At 42.9% G+C, this 23,782-nt stretch overlaps 2 protein-coding genes across 2 annotated transcripts; both read left to right on the top strand.

The window, feature by feature from the left end:
• Positions 1-1,259: 1,259 nt before the first annotated feature.
• LOC149304767 (phospholipase A2 inhibitor gamma subunit B-like) lies at positions 1,260-9,987 on the top strand. The gene is made up of 6 exons (XM_089479049.1): positions 1,260-1,325; positions 2,224-2,322; positions 4,108-4,254; positions 5,930-6,079; positions 7,957-8,094; positions 9,660-9,987. The coding sequence occupies exons 2-6, from the start codon at positions 2,274-2,276 to the stop codon at positions 9,866-9,868; spliced, it is 693 nt and encodes a 230-aa protein (XP_089335175.1). The 5' UTR covers positions 1,260-1,325; positions 2,224-2,273; the 3' UTR covers positions 9,869-9,987.
• A 2,890-nt stretch (positions 9,988-12,877) lies between these two features.
• Positions 12,878-20,728, top strand: LOC149304766 (phospholipase A2 inhibitor and Ly6/PLAUR domain-containing protein-like). Its single transcript, XM_089479363.1, has 6 exons — positions 12,878-12,922; positions 13,501-13,642; positions 14,424-14,540; positions 16,808-16,960; positions 18,787-18,924; positions 20,408-20,728. Exons 2-6 carry the CDS (start codon positions 13,582-13,584, stop codon positions 20,611-20,613), a joined length of 675 nt encoding a protein of 224 aa, XP_089335489.1. The 5' UTR covers positions 12,878-12,922; positions 13,501-13,581; the 3' UTR covers positions 20,614-20,728.
• The last annotated feature ends 3,054 nt before the right edge of the window (positions 20,729-23,782 follow it).

The raw sequence follows: 23,782 nt of genomic DNA, 5'->3' as shown, positions 1-23,782 counted from the left end.
CTACTTTTTTCACTTTGAAATCATCCTACAGCAGTCAAAGTAAGATGAAGACACAGAGAAACCTTTATCTGTTGTAAGGACAGAGAGGATAAAGATGGGCGAGAAATCTGTTCGGTTACGAAAAACCATCACCATACATTATTGCATCATTAGATTTCTTATTGCTCAAAAAAACCATAAATGGTTTCCAGTCTTTCCAGATTTTTCATTTGGCTCAAAACCTACATTTATTTGGCCATTTGGGCTAACCGTACAACCTTAACACTTTAAAACACAAAAGTTTAAAATTTAAAAAATGATAATAAATTGTCTATAAAATCAAAGTGATACAAAACATTTGAACCACAGATTTGGAAGGGAACCCAAGGGCCATCCAGTTCAATCCCGTTTTAAAGCTGTATGTGGTTTTACTTATGTCACTTTATTCTATAAGCTTCCTTGAGTCCCACTTTTGGAAGAAATGCAAGATATAAATAAAGTGACAGAGAAAGACACACACACAGAGAGAGAGACAGATTCTATGATGCTGAATTACAATGATCAATGCCCTTTCTTTCCCCCCACCTTGCAAGCTCTGTCTCAGCTTTTAAAAGCCAAATGGCCAGTTACAAGATGGAGATCCTCTCCCATAGCTGTAACTATTGAACATGGTCAGAACAAACAGCTGAGAAATGTTGCTTCCCTTTCTTGGGACTTCATCCGCTCTGCAGAAATAACCCAGTTTGACACCACAAAGGAAAAGCTAAGAAGACGTCTTCACCACCCAAATTCAGAGAAAGCGTGTGAGACCATGCAGATGACTAGGGCTGCTACTACACTGCAGAATTAATGTGCTTTGACAGCGCTTTTAACTGCCATGGCTCAATGCTATGGATTCCTGGGATGTGCAGTTTGTTGTGGCACCAGAGCTCTCTCAGAGAAGGCTCAATATCTCACAAAACTACAGTTTTCAGAATTCCATAGCACTGAGCAATGGCAGTTAAAAGTGCTGTCAAACTGGACTATTTTTGCAGTGCTGATGCAGTACTTATGAAGTATTTTGGGGATGGGATGAATGTATGGGGTTTTACGGTGCGGGAAAGAATCAAATGTGGACTTATAGGAAATCCAAAAGGAGGAGTCAGTGGTCCTTTCTCTTTCACAAGCTCAGATGGTGGAATCATCATCCACTTTTGGTTGCATGATGTCCTGGAGCTTCACATTGGCTCTGTCACTTTAAATGGAATGGAACCATGCAGACCCAAGTGGCAGTTAGAAAAACCAGTTAAGCAAGGGTTTTGTCATCTACCAAGCAGGAGGTAAATTGCATATTACCACTTTTAAAGGTATTGCTGACATGATAAGTTATATTGAATGCAATAGGCTTCCTGAGTTCTCCTTTAATTCCTCTTCAGGAAGTCAGGATCTACTTTTTCTCCCCTTTCCCCCATTCTTAGTCCTTTTTGTTGATCCCCAACTGCAGAAAATTGTGGTTAGAACAATCCATTGCTGTCATCTATTATTATTATTATTATTATTATTATTATTATTGGTGGCAGATTAAACCATTCTTGTGCTGTCAAGCTTTTTCAAACTGACAAGGGTTGGACTTTACATGTTGTGTAATTCAGATTTTAAAATCTGTATAGCCTTTTTAAAACACTTTACATTTGAATGCATAACTGTTTTGACTTTTAAAATTGTTTAATTGCTTTTTAAATTTTATATCAGTACATTTTAATGCCTTTGTGCTGTTTTTAAATTGCATTGTTTTAGGTTTGCTGTTCGCCACCTTGAGTCCCTATATTGGGAGAAAGGCAGGATATAAGATGATGATGATGATGATTTCAAATCAAAACCAATAAATCATTTAAACAAGATTAGAAAAAAAAATATTATGCACAGATTCTTTATTCCCAGATTCATCCACCCATGGTTTGAAAATAAATTTCAAAAAACAAAACTTGATTTTGCCATTTTATATAAGGGACACCATTGTACTCTGCTATTGTATTTAATGGGACTTGAGCACCGAGTGGTTGCTTACAGTTGTAAACCACTTAGATAGTGCTACTTCAGTATGAAGCGGTATATAAATGAAGCTGTTTGTTGGCTTGCTGGTTGGTTGAGCATCCTGCAACCGAACCTCAGTGGATACTAAGGGCAGATTGTACATTTTATTACATTATTACATGAACATTTGATGCCACATGGTGTGCATGCTTTGCCTGGATGTCATTACAGGGCCGTTGAGTCAACAAATTCACCAGGAGGTCTATGGATTTCCTACCAGCATGCCAGCGTTTCTAAGACTCTTACTGTTTTTTGTGCTCCTAAAATCAGGTAAGGAGAAAAAGGAAATAGCTCAGTGGAGAATTATTACATTGGGATTAGTGGGATCAGATGCAAGAATGGTGTTGATAAGAGGTGGAGGGTATACCAACATCCACAGTTTTGAGGGACAAAATAAGTGCATTGCCTCTCCAATGATAATCCTGCCCCCAGTGAAATTTTCCTTCAGTCTCCAGATCCCCATCATTATAGTGATTTAAGTCTTCAGTCAAACATTTAGGAGCTTATCGCATGAGGACAGTAAAGCATTAGGGTAGCAGGATAACAGCACGTTCTGCTGCCACCTCCTGCATAATGTTGTCAATATTCTGTTGTTGTACTGTTGGAGACTATATGAAAAGTGAATCTTTTTTACTTATAGGAAAAGTCTGTTAATAACCTCCTTCACAGCTTCTGTCATGTATGATTTGCAATGCGCAAGTTCAGTAGTGCTTTTCTGCTGATTTTGGGTGGTCAGTGGGTATGTTTTGGGTGAGGAAATGTTGGGGATCAGAGGAGATCCAGCCCTGTCTCTTGTTCTGCTGTCACTGAAATGCTTCTCTTTTTCTATCTCTCTTACACACAAACACACCTCTTTTCTGCAGTGGTACCAGAGCCACACTTCCCTTAAATGTCCTTAAAATTCTCACTCATTCAATTAAATCTATATGCGAAAGCTGAGTGATCTCCCTCCCTTCTCCTTCCCTCCTCTGTCTCTTTCCTAAAGCTTCTCTCCTTTTAACCTCCTCTCACATGTAGAAGATAATCACATTAGCTTCCCTACAGGGATAGACCTAGGTTGCAACTTTCTTAAGGCGGATCTTTTTGCATTCACCCATCACTGGGCAGTATGTAGTCCGGGCTTCTCTGGGCTTGCCCTGCATCTATTCAAGAATGGGAAAATCCCGTTCCTGAAAAGCTGTCAGAGCAGAGCCCATACAGACAGGCCAAAATAAAGCTGCTTCGGGTCACTTTGGAGGTATGCTGTTTAAATGATGCATGCGTCCTAAGAAGCCAGAAGCCATGCCAAAGCCACACTCCAGTCCTAAGGACTGGAATGCAGCTCCGGCGCAGCTTCTGGACTCTTAAGATATGTGTGTCATTTAAACAGCATCCCTCCAAAGTGACCTGAAGCAGCTTTATTTTGGCCTGTCTATATGAGCCCATACACCAGCTGATTCCTTCTAGTGATTTTAATGGATATGCAAGGAAGGAGATGACTTCTCTTCTGCCTGCAGCCAGATCATTCTCACGAATCTGGCACACCCAACTAGCTTCTAAATGGCTAAGGGGGTGCGTGACTATCCTTTGTAATATGTGGGAGGAAGGAGAGAGTACAATTACTGTATATACTCATAAGTCTAGAAATTTTAGTCAAAAATTGCCCCCCACCCCAAAAAAAAAACATGAGTTAACTTATCCATGGGTCCATATAAGTACTCTATTTAAAAATGAGCCATCCCCTGGTAAAGGGCAAAAGCATAATCTGTCCAGGGAGCACTGGCCCTTCTCTATTAATGCATCCATCCAGCCTTTAGTATGATCACACAGTTATGCTGGCTGAAATGTTGTACCTTTGCTTCATCTTTTAGATCCTTTGTTACACGCCCATAGGTTTTACCCTCGACTTATCTACGGGTCATATCAAAATCCGCAATTTTTGTCCCCAAACCTGACCTTGACTTATACATGATGTCAACTGATAGTCGAGTATATATGGTAATGCAAATGACATATAGCACCGAGAGGATTCTGGCCATCATGCAGTGTGTGTGTGTGTGTTTTTTTCTTGCCCAGGTGCTTCCTTACAATGTGAAGTTTGTGTGAGCTCTCAGAACAGCACCGAGGCCCAGATGAGCCCCAACATCACTTGCCAGGGCACTCCAGTGACTTGTCCTCCTAACAAAGACATGTGCATGATAACAGTTGCTGAGCATAATCTAGGTGGGTGAGAAGCTGAGGGCAGAGGCTTGGCCAAAAGTGGAGGCAACGTGATTTGAGAGTTGCTGCATGGATGGATGATTGGCTGGCTAAAATAAAATGGTTTTGACCCTGAACTGATGCATTTTTGCCAGTATTAAAATGGTGGACCCCACCCCACGCCCCAGAGATAGGGTGGGAGGGAGAGGATGTATTGTTGTGTACCTTCAGTTCATTCCCAAATTACGGCAGTTTTTTCCTTAAGTGTTGTTCAGAGGAGGTTTGCTTTTGCCTTCCGGAGAGAAATATAAGTGCCCAAAGGGCCTAAATACCTTAAAGGCTCCAGATCATGTCTGATTTTGGAACCTAAGCAGGGCATGGTTAGTACTTGGATGGGAGACCACCAAGGAATAATGGCTGCTGTAGGCTATATTTCAGAGGAAGGGATTGGCAATACCACCTCTGATATTCCTTGCCTTAGAAAACCCTATTGAATGCATTGGGTCTCCGCCAGTCAATAGGTGACTTGAAGGTACACACACAGACATACACACACAACTATTAGCCATCCTGCAGTGTTATCTAAATTGCACCACAGCTGATTTTGATAGGAAAATTATTTTTTTCAATGTGAGGGCTCATAGGTAACATTAAAAGCGGGGAACTTTAAATCTTTTTATGCCAGGTCCAGACAAACTAGAAACACCAGAGTGCAAATTCTGCTTCTGAGCTGGTAAATTATGACCCCATCCATCTAATTGCTGACCCATTTAACCTACCTTCACTTTGTTAGCTCTTGTATCAATGTGTGAGTATGTTCTTTTGTGTGAGCATTGACATCCTTTTACCGTATTAATAAAACTACATTTGGACCGTGGAGTTTCCAGTCCTTTTTGTCAGCTCCTGTTTCAGAGTGGGCAGCTGGGGAAACAAGCCAGAGATGAGAGGGACTCAAGCCATTTTAAAAGCAATCCAGAGGTTTTGAACCAACAAGAAACCAGGATTTGGCTTTTAACTGTGCTTTGTGGCTGGGAAACAAATCATAGTTTACTTACAGGGGTGGATTTGGTTACAACAGCAATCCACCATTTTGAAGTCGAAGGTTTTTCATGGCCGGCATCCATAGTTTTTAGTGGGTTTTTCGGGCTATGCGGCCATGTTCTAGAAGAGTTTCTTCCTGATGTTTCGCCAGCATCTGTGAATCTTCTCTGAAGATGCCAGCCACAGATGCTGGCAAAACATCAGGAAGAAACTCTTCTAGAACATGGCCACATAGCCCGAAAAACCCACTAAAAACTATATAATCCACCATTTGGTTTATTGTCATTTGGGAACTTGCCAGTGGATTGATGAAACTATCAGTTACTGATATTCAACCTTGATAGATTGAGGGAGACTAGGACTCTGGGAGACTAGAGTTCAAATATGCACTCAGCCATGGAAACCCAGTCGCTGATCCACCGGGATAATCTTGAGCAAGTCTGAGAGCAACCATCTCTCAGCCTAAGAGCAAATCAATGGCAAACCTCCTCCGAATAATACTTGCCAAGAAAAACCTATGGCAGAGAAGTCACAGTTGTCTTGAAGGCACATAACAACATACTAGAAACCCTCCATTCAAATATAGCAGCCTTGTCCTGTGGAAGGGTCTTTCATTAGTTATGCAATAATTCTTTTCTCTCCCTTTTTTCATTCATAGGTGGAAAAACAGAACGCTTCATTGAGAAATCCTGTGCATACTCTAAAGTCTGCAGCGTTAATGACATTCACCTGTTTCTGGGGAAGGGAAGAAGCTACAGGTCCTCTATAGTGTGCTGCAAAGGCATCTGTCCCAAACAGCCTATTGCAAGTAGGTATATCGATTTGGACTGAGTTTATTTTCAGCATCTTAATCCGCCTTTTCTTCCAAAACAACTCATCTGTAGCTCAGAAGGTATAAGATCAAGCGTGTTCTTTCTGGTTGCTCATTGGGAACTCTGTATTCTCCACCAATTCCTTTGGATTTCCTTTGCTTCACTGGCTATAATAGTCCAAGAACATTACCAGTACCACTGGTATTATTATGTAACAATATTATGTAATGTGCAATGGACAATACACAGTAAACAGTGTGTACAATATACAGAAGAAAGGAGTAGTCAGACATTGTCAGACACAAGTTCTAGACTTTAAGAGAGCTGATTTGAGTAAACTTAGGGAAATACTGGGGGTGATCCCATGATCAAGAATACTATAAATGAAGGGAGTTCAGGATGGATGGGAGTTTCTCAAGAGTGAGATAGAGAAGGCACAATTTCAAACTGTTCCAGCAAAGAGGAAAAATGGGAGGGATCTAGGAGCCCTAGTAGACCACAAGTTGAACATGAGATTCTAGGCTGCATCAATAGAAGTATAGTGTCTAGATCAAGGGAAGTACTAGTGCTGCTCTATTCTGCCTTGGTCAGGCCTTACCTGGAATACTGTGGCGCGTTATAAATGGCCATTTAGTACGTGCTCTGCGCATACTAGGGTTAGAAAGGGGCATGCTAGGGTTAGGAAGGGTCTTCCTTCCTGGTGGCCCCCATCCACACGGGGGGTGCCATTTTGACTTCTCGGATGCACAGCGTCCAGACGTGGTGCGGCGGAAGTGACGCCGCGAGTGCGCACCTTGCGGCGCCACTTCCAGGGGCCAAAAAGGAGCCCCATTTCGGCGCTCCTTTTTAGCTGCGCTGGGAAGCCTCGCGGTCTGGCTGCTGGGGCTTCTCAGCGTAGCTAATAGTGGCGGCGGCAGACCACCCACTTTAGGGCGGTCTGTAATGCGCCTGTGTCTAGTTCTGGGCACCACAGTTCAAAAAGGATTTTGAGAAGGTGGAGTGTGTCCAGAGTAGGGCCACCGAAATGGTGAAGGGTCTGGAAACCATGCCCTATGAGGAGAGGGAGCTGGGTACGTTTAGCCTGGAGAAAAGAAGGTTAAGAAGTGATATGATAGACTTGTTTAAATATTTGAAGGGATGTCATATTGAGGATGGAGCAAGCTTGTTTTTTGCTGCTGCAGAGACTAGAACATGGAACAATTGATGCAAACTGCAGGAAAAGAGATTCCACCTAAACATTAGGAAGAATTTCCTGACAGTGAAACATGCTCCATTGGAAAGTGGTGGAGTCTCCTTCTTTGGAGGTCTTTAAACAGAGGCTGGATGGCCATCTGTCGGGGATGCTTTGATTGTGAGTTCCTGCATGGCAGGGAGTTAGACTGGATGACACTTGTGGTCTCTTCCAACTCTACGATTCTAAAATGCCCAATGTAGGATGCATGTTTCCTCTATAGTTTTTCTCTTATCTCCTTCTACCCACCATCTATGCCTGGAACATATTTAGCAATACAGTTGGCTCTCCATGTTTGCAACTTTGACTTTTGCGGATTGGATTATTCTAGTGCGACTCTATGGTCAACACTTCCCAAGGCATTTGTAGGTTCTCTGGCAGATGGAGGCCATAAAATCTACTTCTGCTGGATCTTGACCATAGGGTTGTGCTGGAGGATCACAAGGTTCCTAGAAAGGAATTCTCTCAGGTAAAAAGGCATAGTGATTTTTTATTTGCAGTATCCCCACTTTCACGGGGATCATGCACCCTAACCAACTGACTGTGGAGGTCCCAGTGCATTTCTGTTTTTGCATTACCTAGAATGCCATCCCAGCCCCTGTGTGCAATGAACAACCCTTTCTTCTTTTTTTCTTCTGTCAGTATTACCAGTAAATACAAAACCCAATGAGAAGGAGTGTCCTGCCTGCTTTGCTTTGGCAAAAACATGCAAGGAAGAGACAGTGAAGTGTACCGGAAATGATACCCACTGCATTGATGTGACAAGCATGCGGAAATTGAGTGAGTATCCTATTAAACTCTTCCTCATTTTGTGGGGGATTGTTTCCATTTGTTACATCTTTGCCACTGAAGGCTCAGGTACCTTCAGTGGATTCTAGCGCCTTTTATCAACTTCAGCTGATATGCCAGTTGCGGCCATTCATGGACAGAGGTAACTTGATAATAGTGGTCCAGTTGTTCATAACCTCAAGGCTGGGCTGCTACAATGTGCTCTTTCTGGGGGCTGCACTTGAGGCCAGTGCAGACTGTTTCATCCAGGCAGCACACCAAAGAATTTCACCAGCTACCTATTTCATAGACTCATAGAGTTGAAAGAGACCACAAGAGCCATCCAGTCTGACCCTCTGCGATGTGGGAACTCACCTCTGACAGATGGCCTTCTAGCCTCTCTTTAAAGATCTTTGCTACTGTGTAGTGATTTGATTGTTGGACTATGACTCTGGGGACCAGGATTTAATTCCTAGCCATGAAACCACCATGGGCAAGTCATATACTCTCAGCCTTAGGAGAAGGTAATAGCAAACCTGTTATGAAGAAAGCTTGCCAGAAAAAAACTCAAGATAGGGCATGGCCACAAGTTGGGAATGACTTGAAGGCACACAACAACAACAACAAAGATTTCAGAATCTGGTATTAGTTTATAATGTAAGACCTGTTTATCTGATAAAACACCTTCTCTGCTGTAGATCAATTCATTCGTTGAAGTCATCTGGAGAGGTCTTTCTGGTAGTGCTCTTGAAGTCTCCTCGGCAGTCATTCAGGGCATTTTATGTGGTCAGAATGCTCTTTCTCTTGAAATGTAACAAGCATGTTAAAAGTAGAGACTGGAATCCTTGATCACAGTATACATTATGCAATGTCACATATACTTAGGTATGAAGCAGCTGCACCAAGAAACCCTGTTGGTGAACTGCGAAGACGCATAACGGGACACTGGCAAGACTGTCCCAATGCACACTAAACTCTACCAGTGAACATTGGCACACTCAAGCCAGTGTCCCAATGCACAACAGGGCCGATGCACATATGGGCACTTTGAAATGTTGGGGCTTCTGGTTATTTGTAAATTTGTATGTTTGTATATACAGTATACTAATATACGTTTATATATTTAGACATATAAACATTGGTAAATGATAGCTCAAGAGTAACAGTAGAGAAACAGTACCTGACCAAGGCCTAAACACCTTGAAGGTACTCCATCCCACTCATCTTGGAAACTAAGCAGGGTCAGGCCTGGTTAGTTCTTGAATGGGATATCTCCAAGGAATACAGGTACTGAAGGCTACATTTCAGAGGCAGGCATTGGCAAACCAACTCTGAATATCCTTTGCTATGAAACCCTGTGAAATTCATGGGGTCACCATAAGTTGACAGGAGACTTGGTGGCACATATACACACATACCTGACCAATGTGAAGCTAGGATGTGTAACAAAGAAGTAATGTTTCCACCATACAAAATGACTTGCTTTGTGGCAAGGTCTGATTTCATGTCGTACAGATTAGACGGAGAGCAGTTTACTGGCATAGTTGGTTCCACTAACCATCCATCTTCTGTCCCAGGTGTAGATGGAAACTTCGAGGACCTTGTCATCAAGGGCTGCACCACTAAATCCTTATGTGCTTCGCTAAAACAGGAGAAAATCCCCCTTTTGCTGGGCGAGGTTGAAAGGGTTGTGTGTAATCCGGAGATTTCTAGGGGGTCTCAACCTACTACAAGTTTCCTCCTGCTGACCTTCTCTGGGCTCTTGCTGATGAAGATCTTTGAGTAAAAGGCAACAGCGTGAGAATACATCTACTTTGCATTCAGTGTTGGCTCTCTCACATCAATCCTCCATTTCAACCAAGTGCAGTTTCTGGTTTTTCTCCGCTTCCTTTAGCCAAAATAAACACCAGGCTGAAATCTGAATGTTTGCTTTGTTTTTAAAAAGTACTGTTTCATTTTCCTTCAGCTTACATTGCTGGTACAAGTTGAGTCTCTCTTATCTGGACTTCTGAAAAACAAAATATTCAACAACAACAACAACAACAACACCAGAACTTTTTAAATGGCTTGGCTGACAACAATAGCGACAACTTTGCTTTCTGGTGGTTCAGTGTACTGAAACTTTGTTTCATGCACACAGATATTTTAAATGATCTTCATTTTGACACCACTTTAACTGGCATGGCTCAGTGCTATGGCATCCTGGGTTTTGTAGCTTTGTGAGATATTGGAGTTTATCAAAGGGGAGGAATCTCTCTTAAATTCGAATGAAAAGAAAGTGGGGCCAGAACGCATTCACTTAAAGTTGCTAGTTTCGTGCAATTACATGAATATGCATTGCATTCGAACTGGCACCCCATTGCCCGAAAATAGCATGCCATTGCCCAAATTTGCGTGTGGCAGTCTATCATGCAATAACGTGAAACCACATGATTGTGTTCGGACAGACTTCCCATTGCCCGAATTTGCGTGTAGTGGGTTATCACGCAATAACGTTAAACCCCATGATGGTGTTCAGATTGCCATCGGATTATACTTCCAATTCCCCTTGTCTGATAAACTCCATTTAGCCTTCTCTGTATGAGATCTTTGGTACCCCAACAAAGTACAAATCCCAGGGTTCCATAACATTGAGCCATGCCAGTTAAATAAAACAGCCTATTTATTGAATGTAACACTGTTGTCTCTTTCCCCATCTCTTCATAATCCAAGCTGAAGCAGCACCGGTTTAGTCCATCTTTCTCTCTCTGTCTCATAAACTCCAGCCTTTTTAACATCCCTTCATACATAAAAGTCCATAACATCACAATAGACAAGGGCCTAGACCTGTTGTAAGCTTCTGCAGCCTCAATGGATTTGTAAATGACCAGAGATCTGCTTCCAGCTTCTACTCACTTTCCCTCCTAACAAAACACGCATGAGGGCTATTAGGGATGGTGAGAAATCATATTGGATCCCACAGTTTCAACACAAGAGGGAGATTGTTACGAAAACACATTGTAATTGAAGGCTGAACAAAGTGTGGCCTTTCAAACGTTATCAGACTGGAGTTCCCAACAACCACAGCCAGCAGAACCAATGATGAAGAATGCTGGGCATTGCAATCCAGTGTCATCTGCCAGGACTGTACTTTGTCCCCATGTGCTTCAAGTAAGTGGAGAAAAAGTGCACAAATCAGGCCAACTGAGCAAATAAATGTGCAAATGAGGAAATAGCTGTCAACACAATCTGATTGCATTCCAGTATAGGAAAAGAAAGCTAAGTGTCACATTCTGATACAAAACAAGAGTAGAAAGAAAATTCAGGGCAGATTTGGACAAAGTCAACAAAACTGCGATTTCCACCCCCGCAAGACCCTGTGCACCTTGTTTTGAAAGCTAGAAAGGCCATCTAGTCTAAACCCCTGCTATGTAAGAGTATAGGAATACACAACTAAAGCAGTCCTGAGAGATGCCCATCCAACTTCTGTTTAAAGACCTCCAAAGATAGAGAGTTCACCATCTTTGAAGGCAATCTATTACACTATCAAATAGCTCTTACAGTCAAGAATTTCTTTCTAATGTTTCAGTGGAATCTCCATTGTGCATCTATTGGAGCTAGGGCTCAGTGTCCGCATGCTGGATGTCCTAGCCCTGCGCCCAAGGTGACATTTTGGTGAGTGCCAGTCTACGCGTTGCATGCCATGATGACACGACTCTGGTGCTGCATCTACACGATGAAGCGCCAAAGGGGCATCATTAATAATAATAATAATAATATGCTTTATTTATATACTGCTCTTCCGAAACGATCAAAGCGGTTCACAGAATCATTTAAAACTTACACAACATATAAGCCATGGCACCATGGCTATGGTGCCCCTTGGAGACTGCAAAAAGGAGTTGCTTTTTGTGGCTCCTTTTTGTGCTCTCCAGAGGCCGGATCAGGGCCACAGTGTGCAGTTGCTGTGCCCATGAGCCAAAGGGCAAAGCATGCCGCCCATCTATACAGCCCCAATAAGAGCTGTTTGACAGTGGAAACAAGCTCCCTCGGAATGCATTGGAGTCTCCTTCTTTGGAGGTTTTTAAACAGAGGCTGGATGGCCATCTGTTGGGGATGTTTTGATTGTGAGTTCCTGAATGGCAGAATAGGGGTTGGACTGGATGGCCCTTGTGGTCTCTTCCAACACTACGATTCTATATGTCAGACTTCTCTTCTCCAAGCAAGACATACCAATTTATCCAGTTCCTCATTCCCTGAAGGTGGATTGCACCTCCTTAAGTTTGTGAGAGTGAGACTCTCCATTTTTCACATAAATCCTTTTTTTTTTTTGGTGGTATGGGGTCACTGAGGGCTACAAAAAATGGGTGGGGGTAGTATATCCCTGGGGGACTATCTTGTTACTTAGAATCATAGAATCATAGAATCATAGAATCGTAGAGTTGGAAGAGACCACTAGGGCCATCCAGTCCAACCCCCTGCCATGCAGGAAATCCAAATCAAAGCATCCCTGACAGATGGCCATCCAGCCTCTGTTTAAAGACCTCCAAGGAAGGAGACTCTATCACCTTCCGAGGAAGTGCATTCCACTGCCGAACAGCCACAAAACGTTTGCAGCTGCAGTGCCCAATGACACTGAGTGATGACTGACTAAAATTTCAGTCCCCTTCCATATCCCCTTTTCTCTTTGATTTCATACTGAGGCTGGTTCTCATAATAAAAGTAGTTTCACTTTAAGAGAAATGGAATCCTAGCAGCCTGGAATCATAAGTCATAGTTACTGGAATTCTTTAGATCATGACTTTAAGGGCAGTTACTGGCTTCAGCTGCACTCCATCAAGATGAAGACATCCAGCTAAAGGTGAATGTTGAGGATGGCCTTTGAATAGGTTGGGGAGGATTCCCTTAAAGTGAATATGTCTAATTATGGGATATGGACTGGTCTGTATAACAGCTTCCTCAGTCTGTCAAGGGTAAGCCAGTGTACTGGCTTAAAAAATTAGGAAGAGACTGGCTAGACCAGAAGAATGGTCCATCAGTTCGGTATCCTCTTTGCCATAGTGGACAACCAATCGCCCAAGGGAAGCCTTAAAGTAGGGCATGAAAACAATAGATGTTTCTAGTTGTTTATGGCAGCAAGTATTCAGAAGTGTATTACTGTACCTCTCAGGGTTTGTGCACAGCTATCATAAAGTAGTCATTTTGGCACACTTATCATTCATGGCCTGATCACCCATAAAAAGCATCTAAGCTAGAGTCGGTCATCTTCTGACAGCAATCTGTACCAAATAATTACATTTGTTGTGAAGAAGTATCTCCTTTTGTCTACCCTTAATCTTCTACCAATCAATTGATCTGGCTGAAACCGAGTTTTAATGTTATAAAAGGGGGTGGGAATGGGGAAACACCTCTCAATCCACTTTTTCCACCCCATGGCAGGCACAGGGAGCCACTGACTTAACTCCAGTGGGAGAAATTCTCCACTAGTTCATCCGTGCTGGATTTCCTTTCACCATCACGATGCATGACCTTCTGCACACATGGCTGAGATCCTTTCTTTTCTTTGCATTGATAACCACAGGTAAGAAGGAGCTGGTCAAAAATAATGGGAGACTTGTTCCACTGGGCAAAAAATGGGTGGATTCAAGCAAGTGTTGCATGACGGGCATAGAAACTAGGTCCAATATTTTTAATAAGGCAAACAATTTTTTTTGTTTCATTTCAGGTTTTATAGCTGAACTGGGAGCTATAATTCCAGTTTATCTGGGGGAAGGAGGGATAACAAGGTGGGGATGGGTGAAAAATGTGTTTCTCCCTAAAGGTTTAGCACCTTGGATAACCCATTCTTTCTCTCTTTTTAAAAGAGCCCATTCACTGCTCCCTGATTATATCCTGAAACTAAGTTTCAAAACCTACTTAATACTGAGACTGAGTTCTAAATCCAGTGGCTAATCTCAACTGCGGCAGACGCACCGGATCAAGAGAACATGTATTAACGTGAACTGAATTTCCCATTGACTCAGTGGGTTTGCTCTAGTATCTGTGATGAGAATATTTCGCACCTCTATTCTTCCACCTAAAAACAAGGACTACTACTGTTCATCAAGTAGTTAATAGGTTCAGAAAGTTAATAATATTATACCCATGTATTTTAGCTGCACTTAAAACACACACAACAGTATAGCCTAAATCCTATTTTAACCCCAACAAGAATTAGACCCATTGAATGAATGGAAACTTACCAAGTCAACACTTTTGTAAGTTCCATTGATCTGTTGGCTCTGTACTAGATGGTACTACTAGTAAGATTCAGGTCTATTTGATTTCTGTTTCATTGTTTTACTTTCCTCCCCACTTACCAGGTCTTTCCTTGAACTGTGAATTTTGTGAGAACAATGGCACCAGCTGTTCTGGTGAGATGGTGGTTTGTCCTTCTAAGAGAGACACCTGTATTGTCGCATTGATTGAAAGTATGTCAGGTGGGTGTCAGGCAGATGGTGGTTAGGCCAACATTTCAGCCATGATAATCTACTGCGGAAATAGGACTTGCAGAATACCTGGACGTGTGAATTCTGCCCCCAGAGTAAGATGATTGTTCTCCATTACGTATTGGCTGAGATTCCAAAGTGCAGATCTTTGCATATGATGGTATGCATCAACTATGCTATGCAACTGTTGTGTTAAATTGCATCTCTGGGCACCACAATTCAAAAAGGATATTGACAAATTGGAGAGTGTCCAAAGGAGGGCCACCACAATGGTGAAGGGCCTGGAAACCATGCCTTATGAGGAAAGACTTAGGGACCTGGGTATGTTTAGCCTGGAGAAGAGATGGTTAAGAGGTGATATGATAACCCTATTTAAATATTTGAATGGGTGTCATATTGAGGATGGAGGAAGCTTGTTTTCTGCTGCTCCAGAGAGTAGAACACAAAACAAAGCAAGCTACAGGAAAAGAGATTCCATCTTAACATAAGGAGGAACTTCCTGACAGTAAGAGCTGTTCAACAGTGGAACACACTCCTTTGGAGTGTGGTGGAATCCCCTTCTTTGGAGGACTTTAAGCAGAGGCTGGATGTTGGGGATGCTTTGACTGAGAGTTCCTGCATGGCAGGGGGTTGGACTGGATGGCCCTTGTGGTCTCTTCCAACTCTATGACTCTATATTTTTGCACACCAGAATGCACAACTGAAAGGAGAACCAAGTGCCTGTGTGCATCCATGTGACACATGTATGCACAATGGTACTGCATGGGTAAATTTGCTTCCATCCTTTAACTAATGGAGACATTCTGCATCAAACAAAAATGTCCAATGACTTAGGGGAGCTTGCCACTATCTTCATACAAAAGTATAAGCAGGTTGAATGCTGTCTTCAGTTTGATTTGAATTTAAATGACTTGATGCTAAATAAGTTTTTATTTGGGGGGGATTGTTTTGTTTCATGGGTGAGAACCTCCATCACAGGGGTCTAGCAGATGGGGCAAAAGAAGGAGCCAGAGGCTAATCACTCCCCATTTGACGAGGGACTGTGGCAACCAGATTCCACGGTCCTGAGACTAGCTGTCACTGTGACCTCTGAGAAGGAGTGCTTTTTTTGCGCTCCTTTTGCAACCAAGTTTGGACTGCCTTAGGTGGCTGTGGTACAGCTTTGACCTGATCCAGGGGCATGTGCTGTCTGAACGGCACACCCCCAGATTGCACTGAAGCCGGCACTTTTGGCTCATCTGTTTTGGACCATTGCTACATTCCATAACATTATGAATTCGTAGCTATGTTGCAGAAATAGAATGAAACCCTGTTAGTGAATTATGAAGACCTGGGCACCAGCAGCAGTGTTTCACTACACACTGGGTACATGTGAAGTGTGTGGGGTGCACAGACTGCAGATAGTATTTGGAAACTGCATGGCATTCAGAGTCTTTCTTGTAGTCAGAAGGAAAAGGCTAATATGACTTGTTCCTTCTTTTTTCTTAGTTTTAAAGAAAAAAATAGGGAAGAGTTACATTACCAACCCTCACCCACTCCAAATTAATGAATGGTGGGCTTTTATTCCTATGGAACAGAATACATGATGTATTTTGGGGGCTTGTGTGGTGCAGTGGTTTGAGCATTAGACTACAGCTCTGGAGACCAGGGTTCAAATCCCCACTCAGCCATGAAAATCCACTGGTTGCCCTTGGGCAAGTCACATTCTCTCAGCCTCAGATGAAGGCAAAGGCAAACCCACTCTAAACAAATCTTGCAAAGAAAACTCTGTGATAGGTTTGCCTTAAGAGTTTGTGGCATGCAATTTTAATGCTGACCCAGGCATGGGATGTAATCGGGTTGGAACGGGTTAAAACTGATGTTACTGCATGCAAATTTGCTGCTGTGCTGCCGCCCGACAATCACGCATCCTCCAGCAGTGGTCTGGTGATTGATTTTGGTACTACAGAAAGCTTCCAGTGCAGCATGTGGTAACATCAGTTTTAACCCATTCCAGCCCAATCCTTTCCCATGCCCAGTCTTCATTAAAATTGCATGCGATAAACTCCTTAGAGTTCTCATAAGTTGGAAATGATGTGAAGGTGCGCAACAACCTCTCCCTGTGCCCTGAGACTGCATGATTTAGCCATTGTTAACAGATATCCTGCCCAAAGGGTACAGCTAGGAAACATTTCTCTGCAGAACAATTTCAATTTAGCAGTAATTTTTGGGGGGTGTTAGCCACAGAAAAAGCCCTTCTCTCTTTCTCTCCATCGCAGATGGAGTACTGTCAGTCAGCACGATCAAAGGCTGTGAATCTGTGGACATCTGCTCCACTCCAACTTTTTATTTGGAAATGGGAAATCAATCATTCTACAAGGCGAGTGTGGTCTGTTGCACAGGAGAGAAGTGCAAAACAGCTACTCCACATAGTAAGTATACTGTTTCCCAGTGTTCTTCTGCATCTTTTTGCTTCTCTTAGTTCTGTGTCTGAAGCCCTTAGCATTCTGTCCCATTGCATCCTGGAGATTTCACTCATGGAAAGGGGTAGACCGCAGCCTGCCTGGTATAATCAATCAAAGGTGGGAAGGAAGATAGAGAAGATCAGGGAATGATCTAAAGACCTTTTACTGATGAAGTGTTCAGATGTTTTGGATGTGTTGAGGAGTGAAACCTTGCCAGCAGCTTGAAAGAAGATGAAGGATATGCTAGCAATAGTGGTGAGGAGAAACATTTGTACCTCTGAGGATTTACTTTCTGAGAAAACAGCCATGTGGTCTCCATCAATTTTTTAAAAGTATAAATCTTGTTGGTGGCACACTGATCTCTTGTCTTTGGTCCAAAACACACTGCAGAAATAATCCAATTTGAGACCGCTTTATTGCCCTGGCTCAGTGCTAGGGAATCTTAGGAATTGTAGTTTACCGCAGCACCAGAGCTCTCTGATAGAGAAGGCTAAATGTCTCACAAAACTACAATTCCCAGGACTCCTAGCACTGAGCCAGGGCAGTTAAAGTGGTCTCAGAGTACATTATTTCTGCGGTGTGTTTTGGACCCATGTCTCTGTCTTTGTCTCTCTTGTTCTAGCTTTAACGCTCTTTCTCTCTCTTTCCCCCTCTCTCAGCTTTATTAATGGATATGTCTTGTTTTAGATGTGTAAAGATCTAGACTGGCATTGGGTGCTGCAGTTATGGATTTGTAACCGGAGTTAAGGACTGTCATTGCTCTGTATTTAGTAACACTATGTAGTCTTGCTGCAAAACTACGTGAATGTCACTCCAGCTAGCAGTTGGATCAGGCAAAGGTGCTCTGTTCACCACACTTCTTCATCTGGGTATGAATACAACTGAAAATTGTGTAAATTCCTTGTAGTGAAACACCTTGTCTCAAGAAGGTTTGGCAGTTGTGAACTACCCACAGTGAACCAAATGCCAGTTCTGGCACTACAAGAAGCACACAGAAGTTTACCAGCATTCCTTAAGTTAGCACCCTTCAGAGGAGTTGGACTACAACTTCTAGTATCCCCATTCAACATGGAGAAGGTTCATTTATGCTCCACAAACAACTATTCCAACTGCTCCCTAAAATATCCGAAGACTCTACAATATTTCTACTGGACTCTTGAATTCCAGGTTAAAAGTCATGGTACTATAGATAAGGGGGAAATAGTAATATAGATAACAGAAAAAATAGTAAACAAACAGATGGAGTTATTCCTAATATTTAAACTGATAGTGCTGAAGAACAAGATAAAGCTTCTGTAGGCTCAAGTCTACGAATGCTCATGCTACCAACTTCTTTCTCTTAGTCTCAAAGGTGCTACAGGATCCCTTTGCATACTGATTTTCCAGACTAACATGGCTATGCCTTTGAATTCTACATATATTCTTATAAAAGTACATCAGCTAACCTTCTAGTTCCAGATTATGTGATTACACATCTGGAATGCACCTGCATATCCCACTGTTTGTGTTCTTAAATACAATGCATTCAACTCTAGTTGTGCACATTACTGACATAGTAGTATAGGGGGTGGAGAAGGTTGTATTTCAATGTTTAACTTCTTTTTAATCCAGTGTCAGAGCTGGATCCTGTCATTTTCATGCCTGCCTTCCCCTTCTCAACTCTGTGAATTCAATAAACTTCTTTTGAAAGCCATTTATAAATTCAATATATTTACAAATAGAGGCTCTGCATTTTCCCCTACTTCAGTCTTTAAACAGACTGAAAAAATTCAACCATTATCTTATGCTTCCAGTACCACCACCACCGACTGCAACCAATGGAAAAATATGTCCTGCGTGCTACACTACTACTGGAAAATGTGGAAATAAGACAGTGGCATGTACTGGGTTGCAGAAGTTCTGCTTCGATGTATCAACAGTGATAACTACAGGTAAGTCTTATTCAAGATGCAATGGACACTTGATTTCTCTTCATTGCTTTTTTTCTAAAATGTGGACTTAGGTTGAGCTGTCCTTACATAAAAGGAAGAGCAGCATAGAGACTGCTATTCTTTCATGTAAGACATGTCAAGGTCCTTCACTGAGCCAAGGTAAGGTGGCTGCCTCTTGGTAAGATTTTATTTGTGTCTTGTGCTGGCGGACTGAGACCCTGTTTGCACAAGCCAAAAGGCCTGTCTCCCTGCCTCTTGTTCTGGCGTCATCCTGTTTGAATACCACACATCCCAAACCCCAATTCTGGTGCAAGCAGACTGGATGACGTTTGACATGTACCACACCAGAACTAGGGTATAGCATCTTTAAAACAGTTTTGTACAAAAATATGTTACTCCAGATCTTCTGGGAAGATCCAAAGTCCCACACCAAAGCAACTGTCTGCATAGGCATCCTTCTAAGCCAACCAGTACATCCACACAGCTATGTGATCAAGGCTGGGCACCTTGTTCTAATGTCAGAAGTGAGCAAACTGCAGTGGTGTTGGACACACTGGGTACTTCAGCAGGACACCTGTTCAGATAGCCACTGTGGTGCAGGAGTGGAAGGCCAGGTAATAGGGACAGGGCGGGACAACTGCACGGCCAGGATACTGTTGGGCTGCCCTGGATTATCCTGGGCAATGCAGAAAGGGGAGTTTATCGCATGCAATTTTCATGTGGACCTGGGCACAGGATGGGATTGGGCTGGAATGGGTTAAAACTGATTTTACAGCACACAAAATTGCTGCTGCGCTACTTCCCGACTATCACCCATCCTCCAGAAGTACTTTGGCGGGCAGTTTTGGTACTACGGAAGCTTTCCAGGCAAAGAGAGAGTTTTGAGATCCATGGGGACACTGGGGACCTTAGGACACTGCAGACACCCCATGCCCCTCTCCTGGTGGACACATTCACCCACCCATGCCCTCTGATGCCTGGTGAATCCTTCCTCTGGGCGGCGGGTGCCTACTTGGCCAGGCTGGCACTGCCTGCATATCTTTGTTCTCCTTCTCCTCCCATGGGTTCTTTGCATGACCGGGAATGCAGTCCAAATGGTGGCGCAGTTGTTCCCAATGGTGGCGTGGCTGCATCCATGCACTGCCATTGGGGACAATGGAACGAGCATCCACTGATTTTGGTATCCATGGGGCGGGCGGGGGGGGGGAATAGATCCCCCATGGATATTGAGGGGTGACTGTACTGTATTGATCTATATATATATGTCGACCCAGTATTTTGTGGTCAACTTTTGGATCGGTTTTTGGGCATAAATTTTTCTGTAGACAGGTATACATGGTAGATTTCATTGAACTCTATTCTTCAGAACCAGAGCTTGTTTTGGGGTAAGGGTTCATGTCAACCAAGTTTTCTGAACCTCTTTGAGATGAAATTACTGGCAGTGATGATTTCCTTGACCTATCATCTTATTTTTCACATTCAGATGGAAAGGAACAAGACTATATTGTCAAGGGTTGTACAACTCAGTCCGTCTGTGCTGCAATACTGACTAACCGTTCCCCAGTATTGGGAGAGGCCATTGTGAAGAAAGCCTCATGTGTCCCAAACCCAAATCATGGGTCAACAACATCGCCTGAGCTCTTCCTGTCACTCTTCTATGGATTCCTGTTGTTGAAGATTCTCTTGTAAAAGATGCCCTTGTGGGAGTGTACCATCTACCCAATCATTCATGTCTCACTTGAATCCACACAGTTTCTTGTCACCCTTCAGGTTGGCCTTCCGGATGGAGTTTCTCTGCTTTAATCAGCACCAATAAACTCCAAATTTTAAACCAAAGAAAACTGAATGCCTTGCATTTTTTTTAAAAAAAGAATAGGGACATGTCTATATGGGCCAAGTAAACCAGTTTCCCCCCACCCCCATTGTGACCTGCCTTCACGATGCAGGGACAAATCCCTGATTTGAGTGTGGATTGTAGTCATGAATTGAGGCCGGTTCTGCACCGAATCCACCCCATCCCTCCAGGTATAAAAAACCTCACCTTTTGCTCTGTATTTTACAGGAAAATCCAGAGCGCTCTTTAATGATGCCAGGTGCTGTTTACACAGATGTCCAACTGTGCCACTCACTAGCGTAAGTCACTCTCTCTTAGGTCGCACTGAGGCATCCAGTTGTGTGATTGATGCTGGGCACCTCGTTTTTGACCTCAGAGGGTGCTACTTGCACCAGCTGTGCAGGATGTATGTGCAAACAGCCAGTCAGTGTCGCAACAGAGTTTGATGGTAACTGGGGGAACCCATTGCAGATCTGGGGACAGAACACTCTGAAAGCAACTCAGAGTATTCTAGGAGGTATAGGCAAGGGATCAGCCAAATGATCTTCATTTTGCCTGAAAACTTTGGCACCGGCTTAACTGCAGCAATTAAATCTAGGTGCTTTCAGTGGCTCTGAGGGCCAAAACCAGACAAATAACCCTTTCACCAATCCCACTAAAAACAACCTCCAATGTAGTCCACTTTTCTTCACCTCTGTTAGAATGTAATGTAATGTAATGACTTTTATGTGTGCCAGTATGGCGGAGTGGTTTGAGTGTTGGACTATGACTCTACAGACCAGGGTTCAATTCCCAGCTTGGCCATAAAACCCACTGTGTGATCTTGGGCAAGGCAAATACTCTCAGCCTCAGGGGAAGCCATGAAAATGTGTGATAGGGTCGCTGTAAGTTGGAACGGACTTGAAGGCACACACCACCAACAACAACAATTAATTTTATAGCATTTTCTTAGTCAGGAAATGCCCAAGAGGTCATTTGCTACTGCCTTCCTCTGAATAAAGCCAGCAGAACCTGGTCTTCCCTAACAGTCTCTCTTCCAGGTACTAACCAGGCCTAAGCCTAAGCTTCCAAGATCAGACAGCATCTGGTGCCTTCAGATGGACTAACATTTGTTTTCCATGGGTTTTCCAGGCTATGTGGCCACGTTCATGAAGAATTTATTCCTGATGTTTCGCCTGCATCTGTGACTGGCATCTTCAGAGGGTGGTGGCATGGAAGTGTGAAGATGCCAGCCACAGATGCAGGAGAAATGTCAGGAATAAATTCTTCCAGAACATGGCTACACAGGATTTAATCCATTTACAAGTAATGTGACTGTTTGCCAATGGGATACAGTCGCCTTTTGGGTTGCTACTGGGAACTCTTGCACGTAATTGGTTGCTAGTTCCACCGCTGCCACTAGGAATCTGCATCCTGGGTCCCAACAGTGCTTCGGAGGCTGCTTTTCCAAGATGGGAGCTTGCCGTTTTGGAAAAGCCGTGGCTGGGATGCAGGATGCAGCCAAGAAGCAGCTGCCTGGCAGCAGCAGTGGCAAATTACATCCAGTAATTCCCGGGAGCAACCCAAAAGGCAACTGTATATCATTCGGGAGCAGTCACATTTGTAAATGCAATAATCTCCATAGTCCAGAAAACCCACAGAAAACTATGGACACTGGGTGTGAAAACCTTTGACTTTACATTGGGCCAACTTTTGCTAGCAGGCATAAAATGTACTGTTGAATTTTATGTGGCTCCACGTATAATGAAAATGGACTGATATTCCAAGGACATTAAATGTATTTGAATGTTTCCAGCTGAAGCATAGAATTGCAGAGTCCAATAACGATAACGGGGCAAAAGTTGTTGCTTTATTTCCATTTAAAACAAAAGGACAGAAAGTAGAGAGAGACATAGAAGCAGAGTTTGGATGTATGGGGTTTTTTTGGAGTACAACTCCTATAACCTCCTGGTTAGAGTGACTACTTATGTTATCCCCCTCCACAAACTACAAATCCCTGTATCAAAAAGCTATTTATAGTTTTAAATACCCAAGTCAGGTGTGCCCACACCAAAGTATCCACACCAGTTTCCTTGCATGGTCGTGAAAGCTGGACATTGAAGAAAGCTGATAGGAAGAAGATCAACTCGTTTGAAATGTGGTGCCAGAGAAGAGTTCTGCGGATATCCTGAACTGCTAAAAAGAAAAATCATTGGACAAATCAAGCCTGAATTGTGCCTAGAAGCCACAAAGGCATGGCAGTAGATTTTGTCTTTATTGTTAGAAACAAAGGCAATTCCTTTGAGATCATATCTGTCCTGTGATTCTACAAGCCCCTTTGCAGGCAGAATAAAGTGAGTCCCTTGGGAAGCCTGAATATAACAAAATCAAAAACCCACAAGAAACAATACCTTATCAGGCCATCAACAAAGCATAAAATACTTTCAAAGCTTCACTGCCTTCTTCATCAGGCAAAGAGCTTGCATAATGTATTACCGGTATCTGCTTTGGAGCTGGCCTAATAAAATTATCAGTGCTCATGAACTTTGGATTTTGTTGTATTTTGCTGCTTGACCAACACAGCTACTCCTGAATATGTTTCCTTGTGAAGCCTCTACACTGACATACCTAAATGGAAACCATTTAGGTAAAATGTGCCAACATTAGCCAATTTCAGATTGTTTTAACGTAAGGTCCATCTGCACAGTAGGAACAATGCAGTTTGGCATCACTTTAAGTGTTATAATGCCATGTTATGGAATCCTGGGATTCATAGTTTTACCAGGTCTTTAGCTGATCAGTAACTGGGGGAACAGAGCTGCAACCAAGATGCAACCCTTTGTTGCTGTTGCACAGCTAAGGAAGAATGAGAGGCACAGGAGTTAACTTTACTTCCCCTTCTCCAAGGGTGGCATGAGTGTGATGGCAAAGAATAAAGCTCCATCAGTGTGCAGCCTTTATGTACATTTCTTCTTCTTCCATTAGCCATAAGTACTGATCACATTGACTGTGGGATCAAAGTTAAAAGGGGTGACGTCTGGTTTA

Source organism: Sceloporus occidentalis, unplaced genomic scaffold (genome assembly GCF_023333645.1).
Source record: "Sceloporus occidentalis isolate IW3139 unplaced genomic scaffold, rSceOcc1.0.p SCAF_13, whole genome shotgun sequence".
In the NCBI taxonomy this organism is placed as follows: domain Eukaryota; kingdom Metazoa; phylum Chordata; class Lepidosauria; order Squamata; family Phrynosomatidae; genus Sceloporus; species Sceloporus occidentalis.
The sequence above is the reverse complement of the archived record's forward strand: the minus strand, read 5'-3'. Positions and strand labels throughout refer to the sequence as shown.

Excerpts from the sequence above, each read along its gene's own strand:
- LOC149304767 (XM_089479049.1), top strand. The coding sequence starts at position 2,274 with ATGCCAGCGTTTCTAAGACTCTTACTGTTTTTTGTGCTCCTAAAATCA. Across the intron at positions 2,323-4,107 it reads TTTTGTGCTCCTAAAATCAG|GTGCTTCCTTACAATGTGAA; the intron begins GTAAGGAGAAAA and ends TTTCTTGCCCAG. Across the intron at positions 8,095-9,659 it reads GACAAGCATGCGGAAATTGA|GTGTAGATGGAAACTTCGAG; the intron begins GTGAGTATCCTA and ends CTTCTGTCCCAG.
- LOC149304766 (XM_089479363.1), top strand. The coding sequence starts at position 13,582 with ATGCATGACCTTCTGCACACATGGCTGAGATCCTTTCTTTTCTTTGCA. Across the intron at positions 16,961-18,786 it reads CAAAACAGCTACTCCACATA|TACCACCACCACCGACTGCA; the intron begins GTAAGTATACTG and ends TTATGCTTCCAG. Across the intron at positions 18,925-20,407 it reads ATCAACAGTGATAACTACAG|ATGGAAAGGAACAAGACTAT; the intron begins GTAAGTCTTATT and ends TTTCACATTCAG.